Below are 12361 nucleotides of genomic sequence, written 5' to 3' on the forward strand. Positions count from 1 at the left end.
GGTCTTATTCAAAAAAATATTTGTGGACCTTCATCATTTCTAGTTGAGGACCCCTGCTTTAAATTATCACTATTGTGCATTAAGTAAGGGCATAACAACCATTATGTGGTTCTACAGAAGGTACTAGGTACTTAATCTTTTAAATGTGCAACTTTATGGTCTCTGAAAATAAATTAAAATTATTTAAAAAGAATTGTAGCTAAATATTGCCCCCCTCCCTCCAGCACCAAGTCACAACATGATACCACAGATAACCTTCATAATATCTGTGAATAAAGTTTAGATTTTATCAACAGGAAACTCCAACAACATCTGTTTTAGCTATACTGTAGGCCTACTGGTTGTTTCTTTTATGTTATGCTACGTGGGATCATACGATGATCGCCTGTGGTCACACAAAGATAAGAGATAAAGCTCACAGATAATGATTAGAATCAAAGCACACCATATCATCTTACTCTGGCTACAAGAGGGAAAAGGGAAGAATATGGTGCAATACATATAAGGGGTAAGCTGTGCATGCATGCATCTGTGTGCGTGTGTGCGTGCGTGCGTGTGTGTGTGCGTGCGTGCGTGTGTGCGTGTGTGTGTGTGTGTGTGTGTGTGTGTGTGTGTGTGTGTGTGTGTGTGTGTGTGTGAGAGCGTGTGACTGTGTGTGTGTTGTGTGTGCATGCGTGTGGGCATTTGTTTGCACATACAGTATATATGTCTGCTTTTGAGTGTGATCTGTGAACATCTGGATACAGTATGCGTTGTGTAAGCTTGTTATGCATGCAGCATGCATGTACAAATGTGTATATGTGATTGTGTGTATTGTATCTCTGTGTGAGTGTTGAGACCAGAGGCAAGCAGAGCTTCCTGTGTTAAGTTGAAGCTATGTGCTCTGCTTTCAGTGAAAACAAAAGGCACAGCTCACATGTTTTGAATTTCCCATCAGGGCGTGATGATCACAATGGTGACTGACAGATTAAACACATTCCCTACTTTATTGGCACAGGATTTTAAAATTAAAGCACAACAAAGGAAAAAACTGAAAATGAATAAAGATTGAAAAGCTAAACTAAACTGAACTAAAAATTAATTTTGATTTTGTATTCTCTTTTATGTCACTGGTCCATGTAGCGAAAAGGCCTTGTGCACTCCTACAAGGACAGGTGCGTCGGGGCCGGCAACCAAATGTGAATCATGAGAAGAAAAGGGTCTTCACTTATAGAGCAGTAGTTTTATTAGATGACAACGTTTCAGTCTAAACGACCTTCATCAGGTATCACTAAGTAACTGAGATACCTGATGAATGTCGTTTAGACCGAAACGTTGTCATCTAATAAAACTACTGCTCTATAAGTGAAGACAGTGAGTACGCGGGACCCTTTTCTTCTCACTGGTCCATCTATGAAAGATGATTGCAGATCTCAAAGCACAACTCATACAGAATATATAGTCATAGCGTGAGCAGCTGCAATGTCAGTGCTGTAATCTAATTTAAACTCATCACCACCACTACAAAGACAGACAGACAGACAGACAGACAGACAGACAGACAGACAGACAGACAGACAGAAAGAAAGAAAGAAAGAAAGAAAGAAAGAAAGAAAGAAAGTCAGGGAAGGAGGCATTTCAATTCAAAGAGAAGGAACAACTGACACAAATCAAGTGGGGCCCGGCCCACCTGGGGGTCCCGGTGCACCGGTTGAGAACCATTGCGTTATACAATGGAGAACAGGTATAAGGGAAGACGATAGAAGGCATTGCAATTAATCTACTGATAGTGCTGACGGTTCAGAGGAGGGTCACATTCAATCTAATGTCGTCATAATGGTCGCCCTTGACAACACCACCTCCAGCAAGTGCCGAAGATAGATAAGGAAAATGATGGTAATGATATTGGACATCATGAATCACTACACCTAGACAGGTTCTATATATTCCAGGTACGTACAGAGGAATCCGCCAACGTATCTCCTGCAGAGTAATACTGTAATACGATAATAATATATACCGTTATCAGAGCACAGCATTTAAAGTAAAAATAAGAGCAAGCATAGGGAAGAACAGACTTTAAACACTATGAGATCAAAAGAGAGATTGAGGAGCTGGGTGTTCCAAAAGAAGGGTTCAAATGTTTTCATAATAAGCTATTCGTTGTGAGGAATTATCCCTCTCCAAGTACTGAGAATAGTGCATCTCATCGCACAACCGTCGAAACCATACAACACGATTAATGGAAAATCGCATTCAAAAGAATTTCTGCTGTTTGGAAAATATTTCTAAAACTCATTTGTGTCAAGACTTGAGATTAGAGGAAGAAAAGAAACTCAGTGTAGTCTTTCATTGTGTGCAAATGTTGAGATGTCATGATGACTTGAGCAAGGCCGATTCAAAAGGTTTCCAATATACATGTAGCCAATAGCAATAATGTTTTTCTTTTTTTATAGCTTTTACACAGACTAGAAAAAGTGCCCTTGGGGCACAGGTCTCTACCAGGAGGATAGGAGTGTTTGTGATAGATAGTGTATACCGATTTGCGTGATGGATAAAATCTGTACGAGTAATGTAAAGTAATGTGGAGCCACAAAGGCACACAGTGAATAATGTATATTTATGACTCATTCTCTTTACCATTTCGCTCCTTGTACTTGTATAAGTGACAAATAAAGCCCTTCTTGATTCTTCACATCTATACATATCCCTTTCATGATTGTGTACACATCTCCATCATTCAGTAGATATACTTCTATCTGATTAATTAGTTAGATTAATAGTTTGAAAAAGTGTTCAGGAGATTTTGTATGCTCAGTTAAGTTAACTCTCGAGATATGTGATCTTAATGATGTCTTAACAAATAACATTAACATAATGAAAAACATAACATCAACAACTAAAATCTGATATCTGGCTCAAATATCTGTCAAAAGACATGAGGAAGGCGAGGCAGTTTAATAGCACATTTCAACAACAAGGCAAGAAGAATAAATTAATCCAGATATATATAACACTTAACTTGGAATATATTCATGACTCAGACTGACACCTACTGTATTTGTTGGTATGACAACCGCTCCATAGAGGCTCTGGACCTCCGTGTTCTTTGTCTGTGCATGCTGATGTTGTTTTTTTAGTTGTTAACGTCACTTCCCCCCCCCCCCCCACGAGCGCACAACACACACACACACACACACACACGTTTATCCAACATAAGTAACTTTACATACACCGTAATTGGCAGAGGGTGGAAACAAATTGGGTTACAAAATTGTGAGATAAACATTTATGGAAATAATATTCATATTCATAATTTTACATACACCGGGCGTTCATCCAAAATATACATTTGGAAAACAACAACAAAGTTGAACAAGGTGGTGAGCTAATATGCTACTTTGAAGGACATGAAAGAAGGAAGAGAATTCAGGGTGACATACTTACAGAGGACAAGAACATTGGAGCTGAATATGTTTTATACAACAGCTTAGAGTATTCCCTTTGTAATTGGATTTTCTTGCCAGCACGTGATAAGAAAGACAAAAAAGGTTTGAAGAGCAGAGTTTCAAAGTAATGTGACTGAAGGGGACCCTTCAGTCAGACTAGTTTGAAATGCAGTCAGTGAGCTTGACACAAATGACATGACATTTGTAAAACATTTCACATTCCTTCTGACACTACTTTTGGATTAATTCTAAAACATTGACAATATTTCACAGTAGGGCCTATACTAAAAGAACAGACACAGTCACTACAACCAAATAGGTTGGCTGGTTTTCAGGCTAAGGGGCCAGGGCAGCTAACGTTGTACTCATCAAACTCATTCACTGACCAGTGGTCAAGTTACTGTATTGAGAGTGAGCAAGAGGTCATGGGTTCAGTACTGTTCAAGGGCAATGCCAATGGAACACACCGCCGTCACAAGGGACAGAACTCTGGAGTGAGCCCATACACGACTGTCTTGAACCACGTAGCCATATCCACCCTGCAGCTGAATGTGCTGATCCTTTATCATCCAGTGTGCTGACACTAAATCAGTCCCTAGGGGATAGAAAAGATCATTTCAGTTTTTGCACCTTGGTCACTTGAAAGAAGCCTGCTAATCAAATCAGGCCGGATTTAATTGGATTTAATGTCACTCATTTGCTAAGTAACCATGCATAACATTTGGACATTCTCAGACCCTTTCTGGCTGGTACAATCCAGCACAACTATACATATCTTGTATACCAGCTGCAAATGCTAAGATCAGCAGGTTTGAAATATTGTTTCTGATTTGTACCTACTGTACCACCGTAATAGATGCAGGTTCTTATCTTCTACAGCTAGTGAGTGACAGTCTGGTATACTACATCTGTTTATAGCCACAGGGCACAGGCCCATGAGACACCCTGCTGGCTAACACAGCCACTGTGAAACAAGTACATTCACAGGACTCTCCCTCGGGGCCAGGAAAATGAATATTGATCCAGAGCCATGACTAAATACTAAATAGATTAAATTACAGAGTAGTGTTGGTAGCCAGGCAGAGGACAGAGCAAAGAGAAGGAAGGGAGGGAGTTAAGGAGCACCATTCTTGGTCTGCATACACCCCTGAACAAATTGCAAATTTAGAATAGAAGCCAGTCAGCGGGCATGCAGGGCAGGGCACTATCATTTACATTCAGCTGAGGCTGGTTGCTCAGGTGGCAAGACTGCTAATAGCATGCTGTATGCTGAAATGATGCATCAGCTTGAATATACAACTTGAACCCAATCGATCTCTTCCAAGTGTGTGGGAATCTAGGCTCTGAGAACCCTGCACGACCAGTGCAGTCACAGTTGACCTCCTTGACAGCTGCAGTTAATCAATTAAACGGCCATCTCTTTTGTGGGACTTGAGGATGAAACTGGGGGCAACAGAGAACAGCTTTCCCTGAGTGCTGATATTCAGCACATTAAATGCATTCAAATGCATGACATGAATATCAATAGATGAGTGTGAACTAGCCCGTAGTAATGTTTTCTCGCCACGAGCAATTTCACAAATCTTACTGACATTAACTTTGAACTATTGGATGGATAATTTAAGATTCTAAATGTGACTTTTATCCACCCCCAACACAATTTCCTATGTGTGGGATTGAGTACAGTGGCCTTTTTCTATGACAAATGTATGATCTTCTGTCCTCCCGTGTGACTCTACTTCTCTAACACTCCACGTCATCATGGCTAGATTGAATATTCATAATAAAGGACTTGTCCGATTTCAGCTGACACGTGGGCTGCGGCATAATATATGCTCGACATACTGTAAGCCTGAAATGTGCATTACCATGGTCATTATTTCCTGTCACAGTGATGCAGAGGAAAGCATGTTCATAAGGACTTTTAATGGACGGCATCCCCAAGTGGCTGTCAGATTACATGTGATCTACAGGGTCCTCTGCACAGGTTACTGAATGACAGCCAGCAGCTGCTATAAATATAACCTATATACTAGTACTAGTACCAGTGCCAACATTGGCACAAAGGAGGGTGATCACTGGCACACTGTTAAGTGTGTGAGAGAGTATTTTTGGTTTTAAATAAACTATTTAAATAAATGCAGTCAAATAAATGAAGTCCCTCACATTAGTGTGTAAATTACATCCTGCATTCTACATTCATTAAAACTGAACTCTGCCCTGGCTTAGTCTAATGGTCATTATAACAACGTGAAAGAAAATATTTAAAAAGGAAGGACAAACTTTATATTTGTTGACAAGAAAAATATGTTGGAATTTTTCCTGTGGTGTCATTACAATTAATTAATGTTGATATGGCACACTGACGATCTAGAAAATAAAAACATGGCACTTCATTTAAAAAAGGTCGCAGACCCCTGTACTAGTATACTGTATATTGCTGTTTCACATGAAAATGTAATAATGAAATCATGGTATGGTTGGTAATCGTCCTTAATCAAACTTGCCTGGATGTGGTCTTAGTAATAATAGAAAACTGCCCTAGCTACAAATTCATCCTCTGATAGTTTGAGATGGAAGCAAATTTATGTGATATTGCATGCAATCATCAAATACTTCCAACTTATTTTTAGTGCTAATTGCTACACATGACTCTCTAGCACCATCTGTTGAGCAAACCATACATTATAGTCAGTCATAAATATTGAATATACTTAATTCTCATAAGACACTATAGATAGAAACATCAAGCTGAACCATGTCACCAGCTGCCACCCTTCTTTATATAACTCTTAGTGAATGCAACCTTGTTTTACACAACCAAAATCACATTGATTGTTGAGGTTTGGCAACACTGATTTGAAACCTCGACCTTACGTCTTTATATGTAGTCGTCACGTCACCAAAAAAAAATCAACAATGGGGATGATAAAGCTGTTCAGTTTCAAAGAAATGTTTCCTCTTATGAATGTTTAAGCCAGTAAAATATGTTCCATTTAAATATCTCATGAGTTAATAAGACTTAAGCCTTCCATGACTAATAAGTATTTTAATTCAGAATGAAATCAATCTGATTGATTCCTATTAAAAGTATGGAACTGCATCAATTGCTTGCCACCACACAACACAGTAACAATTTTATGAGAATATACTACTCCTGCAATTATTAAATGGGAGGAAGCTATTCAGATGCTCCCAGAATCTAGTAAACCTCAAGTATTTGGAAAAAGCACTGCGTAATTCACCTCTAGGTAACTCGGAGGAAGACTTAGGTGAGGCTAATTACTGTCTCTCAACTCACTGCTGTTTTGACTGATGAAATGCAGCAGCATTGAAAGGGTGGTTACTTGTGATTGCCTATAAAATATTTAAAAGAAAATCTGTGTGCGCAGTGCCGCTCTGGGTTAGTTCTTTTTAAGTGTTGTGACAACTTGTCATCCATTACACAGCTTATAAAACATACTACCCCTTCAAACAGAATCAGAATCATCTGACTTATTCTGATTTGAGTCATTCAAATTAAACATTTTTATTCTGATTGGGCTTGAAATCAGTAAAAATGGTTAAACCCCTAAACCTTCCGTATCAGAGAATAACAAAAAATGTGCCGTCTCACAGATGACTGATGTTTGCATCCAATTGTCAAGCACATTTTGTGATTCAAACCCATGTGTCCTGCATACTAAATTTCTACCGCACATCCAAGAGGCCATTCTTGGTCTTGGTGATGAAGAGGGAATTGTATTTACTTGTTTTCTTTTCATTCCGCTTTTCTAATGTCTTACATCATAATTTGCATGAGACGCATAAGTCTGAGTTCACTCAGTTTATTTCTCAAAAAAGATTTGTAAAACAAAAACGTGGTAGACCTACAACAAATAAGCAAACATACTTACAGAATATTGTCAAATAAAAGCATGCTTGTTCTTTTCACATTGAACAGTATGTCTAAAAACAATGTCTCCAATTGGAAATAAAAAATAAAAAATCTGACTGTATGAAAGGGTTCTGAAAATGACTCCGTGAAATAAATACAGAAACAGTTGACAAACGATGATGGCATACCTACATCAATGACTGTGCATCAAAGTTTGAAAATCTGACATTTCAACCCTCCCGAAAAAACGATTTCTTGTTATGGTGACAGCAGATGTCCTCCAGAGGCAATTACTGTTCATGGCATCCAAAGAAAGCGGTTGGATTTTATCTGTCGGGTCGCATCATGCCAGGCCTGATTGGCATCATCATAGGTCTGGGAGGGCGCATCATGTGGCCTCCCATTGGGGGCCCTGGCATCATAGGCATGTGGCCTCCCATTGGCGGCCTCATACCTGGATGATTGATGAAGGAGAAATACAAAGTGTTCTTTAGGTAAAACATATCATTATTATGGCATGTATGGTAAATAACTAAGCGGAAATTACACAACCCCCCCCCCCTACATTCTACAAATGTCTTCTAAATCTTGACAGTTTTCTGAAAAACCCATGTTTGTATGTCAGTGGTGCTCTGCTCAAACATTTTCATGTCATGGGCCCCCACGATTATATGTAATTGGCCACGGACCCCCATCTGAAAATATGTTCCAGGGACACCCCAGAAGCAAAGATTTGAGTTAAAAATGGTCACACTGAAAGAATATATATTCGCACTACATTTTCACGCTACGAGAAAAGCGCGGCACTCTGTGCCGCACTATGAGCTTGTAGATCTGCCATTTTTCAATAGCTAAAGTATAACAATGCTTAACACCAAAAGGGGTTCCTGCCCAAAATGGGAAAAGGAACCATCTAGCAGAAATCAACTAATGTATTTCCTTCGTGTCAAATCCAAGAAAGCTGTATCTGACCTGGTCCTCCAGGCATCATTCCATGAGCAAGCTGTATCTGACCTGGACCACCAGGCATCATGCCATGAGGTGGTGGTCCCATCATGGGCATCATAGGAGGACCTCCCATCGGGGGTGTTGGGAGCATTCCTGGACGTGGAGGAGCACCTGTGGGTCAAAGTTCATTTTGGAGAAATTACGTATTGAAACAAACTTTTAAAATTGATTAAAGGGGAGACACAGACTTTTCAGCACACACACACACACACACACTAGAAGACACTAGCGCAAGGTGTGGGAGCAAAGACTCACCTGGGGGAGGGGCACCAGGGAACGGTGTGGGAGGAATCTTTCCCTGCTGGAAAGCTGCCGCTGTGGAGTTAAGTAAAAGGAAAGCATTAATAGGGAAAATAATTCCACACAAAAAAAACATCATAAGACGTATTCATCTAAATACATGAACAATATCAATAGACAAAAACAATGTTTACATCCATTATCCAAACATTTTCTAAAACACTTGATTCATTCAAAACCTTTTCCAGGCCTGGACAACTCTAAACTCTAAAAATATGGCTCTAATATTGGCTCTAAACACCAATATGAAATACAGTACATTAAATATTGGCGTTGAGGTGCTTAATGGACATAGGCAGTAATTTATCTTAGTGTTTCAGCTAGCACTTGTGGACCAAATTACTTCTGCCATAAGGTGAAAGCTGGAACTCTGTGTGAAGAGTGTGGGTTGGGTCAGACCATAATTTGTGCCTGTCTGAGCGAGGATAGACTGCTCATAAATTGTCTTGTCTTTTGACCCCCAAAAATGTCAGCGCAGTCTGTACCAGACGGCTGATTTGTGTCTTCAGCTGCACTATCAGTGTAATGTACCATACTGTAAATCTCTGCTCTCTAGTAGTGTGCCTGAGTTAATATCAATACATGAACATCTCTAAAACATACACTTCTCCAAGTCTGTGTAAAAAGTACAGTTGCTGTTGCTGGTGAGGGGTTAGAACAGCAAAAGGGGTTCACACCCAGAATGGGTTAGAGACGGTCAACATTTCCAGCTGAGTACATTGTCAGTGTGCACACCAAGATATCTGTAAGAATAGACCCAAGTAACGGCAGCTCTGTTGATCATCAATACTAGCCTGGGGTCACCCGTATGATTATCTATTCTAACTGTATAAGAACTAGTATACCAGAAGTATACTAGTAGTGTAATCTACTGCATAGCACAAATGTGGGCAACCATGCATGTATTTTGAAGGACCAGTCAAACCAGTCAGATAATGAGTAGATCAAGAACAACCATTCACACTGTTGGATAAAACAATCACAGTCAACGCTGACTGTTTTAATGTCGAAACCCAATGAATAATAGGGAGGTACCACAGTGCAAATAAACATGAATGGGTGTTGCACTGTTGGGTAGCGAGTTTCACATGTGTTAAGAGACGCAGGACACATGCCCAGCAACAGCACCTCTTTGCGGCTGGGGGAAAGAGGAGTTGCTCAAATATTTTACAACTTTTTACAAACTTTGTTTTAGTGTGTGGAGAGCCACACATTAGATGAATGCGGAGTCAAAGGGAAGTTGTACCCTACTAAATAATGACCAAAAAGCAAATAACCCTGAATAGAATTCCGGTTGATCATGGAAATATACTGAACCACAGTCAGTTTGTTTTCTAGCATCTTCAAGGAACTTGGCGTTTACTTGGTTGTGGCATATTTTTCTTACTTGTTTTATCAATGAGGCTCTGGGCCTGCTCTTCCATCCATTTCTGATAGTAGTCTTTCACATTTTCTTTATGTTTTCGACCACTGCAGTGGGTCTTCCTTACCGATGGCTAGAAAAGAGACGGAATAAGAATCAAAATATAATGTATATAATATAACCTGTCCTATTCTATGCCACCTATTTTATTGTATGAATCATGTGTGAAAATGTAAATAAATCTTACCGAATCATGTGTAAGGTAGGTGTCACAGTAGTCACAATAAAATCTGTGGAAATATTCAAGGTTTAAGACAGACAGGTTACACATTGAGGGTACCACAAACACATTGATTTAAATACTTGATTACAGTACGTATTTTGTGGTATGTGGAGCTATGGTGTTTAGATTTGAGCTAGCCTTGGAAGACTATCATAAATGTATTTTATCTATTTTTATTTTAGAGTCAGGCTTGATCAAATACATCTATATGATTAGCCTTGATCCAAGCCTAGAATTCAGCCAAGAAGCTAGATCGACTGCTGCTAGAAATGTAGATAGATATCACAGGCATGTGCTCAGAATCAGATACCTTTTTGAATGAAGACATAACAATAACATCAACATGCACACGAGTAAACAAGGGCTATATTTATTTTGCTTCTTTGTTGAAATTTTGACGTTATTCTCGCCACAGCCTATAATCTATGCATCTTAACAGACACTTTAATCCAGAGCGATTTACAAATGTTTATTGAACTACAGTGAAGAAAAGCAAGGTACAAATCAGTGATCACATACATAGTTGCAGAGACAGTGGACCTAACCCCTTTCGGAACCCTCAGTTACCTTTTCTGAATTTTGGACGGCAGAAAAGGTAACCGACAGGGCTACCATGGACCGTGTATGGCCTCTAGAGACTAGGATACAAGGTAAACAATTAGCCCTCTCCCTACGATCATTCTGTAGCTCTCGTAAACAATTAGCCCTCCAAGCAGAACCCAATGGTACTGACGTTTCTGACATTTTTTAGACCCCAGACATCCAAATTTCAGAAAAGCTTTATGGAGGGTTCCGAGAGGGGCTAGTAAACAATGAACCTTGGCAACATGTTATCTAAATTTCTAAAACACATTAACATCTGTGGTCGAAAAAACAAACAAACGTAGCAATCAAAAAGTACGAGGACAAGTTTGACCAATAGGAAAAACTTCTTAAAGTAGAGGGCTCCAAAGAAATTTAATTCAACAGAAATGGGGGATGTATGTATGCAGCTAACGTGAGATATCCATTCAATTCTATCCCAGCAAATAGACGGATCCAAACCAATAACCAAAACGCTCGGCTAATAACATAGCTATAACTATTTTATTACATTTAGCAATTCCTTGGATACGACAAGTACACGAAAAACGGAATCTAGTGTGGGACGCCAGGGAAGTTAGATCGATCGACCATAAAACAATGTTTGTACTTACTTCGGCATGTTTCCCTTGATAATGAGGAGAAAAGACGGTGCTCTCCTACGAAAGCGCGGTTCCGGCTGGGTTCCGGTGTTTCAAATAATCCTCCCGACTAGCTTTTAGGCTTGGGCATTGTTAGTTCCGCCCGCAATGTAGCTCTCGTAAGCGCGTAACGTGAGTTCAAAATTAGCTTGATTGATTGATTGAATAATGTATTAACAGTTTTGGAGAATTACACTTACAGTACATTTCAAGCACAACTCAATACAAGACTGTCAACTATGGACGACACCATAAAGCATTACACTTGTTTACAATAGGGTCCACCGCGTCCGCATGTTCAATTCATCATAAAGCCGTTATTAATATAACCTGACGCTGCCAGATCCAAGAAGCTTGCTACACAAATTTGTTGGGGAACATGGTTACCCAATACCGCCCCCATCTGGCAGCGTCAGGTTATTATTAATATGGGCTACATACATAAATAATGTAATTAGTAATGTATCTATTAACTCACTGTAGTGCGATTATTTTACTGTGCAATATATCCTTTCCCCCGGATAATGAGAAAAAAGAAGAAAAAAAACCCCATAAACATTGCAATTCGTTTGTAGTAATCAAATAGCACCTACAATATTTTTATTCGTACGTAGATATAGACAAGACATGTTTAGTAATACCCGTATATTGCAACCATATCTATGCATGCAACCCAGAATAGATAGATTGCAACCCGAATGCAACTTTTCATTCATTGATAACCAATGAAAAGGCGGCTTCCAATAGCAACAGATGACGTTTAGGGTCACGTGGTAACGTTGCCTTTGCTTTGGTCGAATGTTCTGCTCTCGCCCCATGGCCCGGGGTGACGATCGCTCCGGTTGGTTGGTTGGTCGTTAAGGCAACCGCTTATTTTAA

The 12361-nt window shown here is 39.6% G+C and overlaps 1 protein-coding gene across 1 annotated transcript; it reads right to left on the reverse strand.

The window, feature by feature from the left end:
* Window positions 1-7239: 7239 nt before the first annotated feature.
* Window positions 7240-11545, reverse strand: snrpc (small nuclear ribonucleoprotein polypeptide C). Its single transcript, XM_083770600.1, has 6 exons — window positions 11456-11545; window positions 10224-10266; window positions 10001-10109; window positions 8569-8628; window positions 8278-8424; window positions 7240-7759 (listed from the first exon to the last, which is right to left on the reverse strand). The coding sequence occupies exons 1-6, from the start codon at window positions 11461-11463 to the stop codon at window positions 7632-7634; spliced, it is 495 nt and encodes a 164-aa protein (XP_083626726.1). The 5' UTR covers window positions 11464-11545; the 3' UTR covers window positions 7240-7631.
* Between the last annotated feature and the right edge of the window lie 816 nt (window positions 11546-12361).

This window comes from Protomyctophum parallelum (assembly GCF_964188405.1).
Source record: "Protomyctophum parallelum genome assembly, chromosome: 8".
NCBI classification, from domain to species: Eukaryota; Metazoa; Chordata; class Actinopteri; order Myctophiformes; family Myctophidae; genus Protomyctophum; species Protomyctophum parallelum.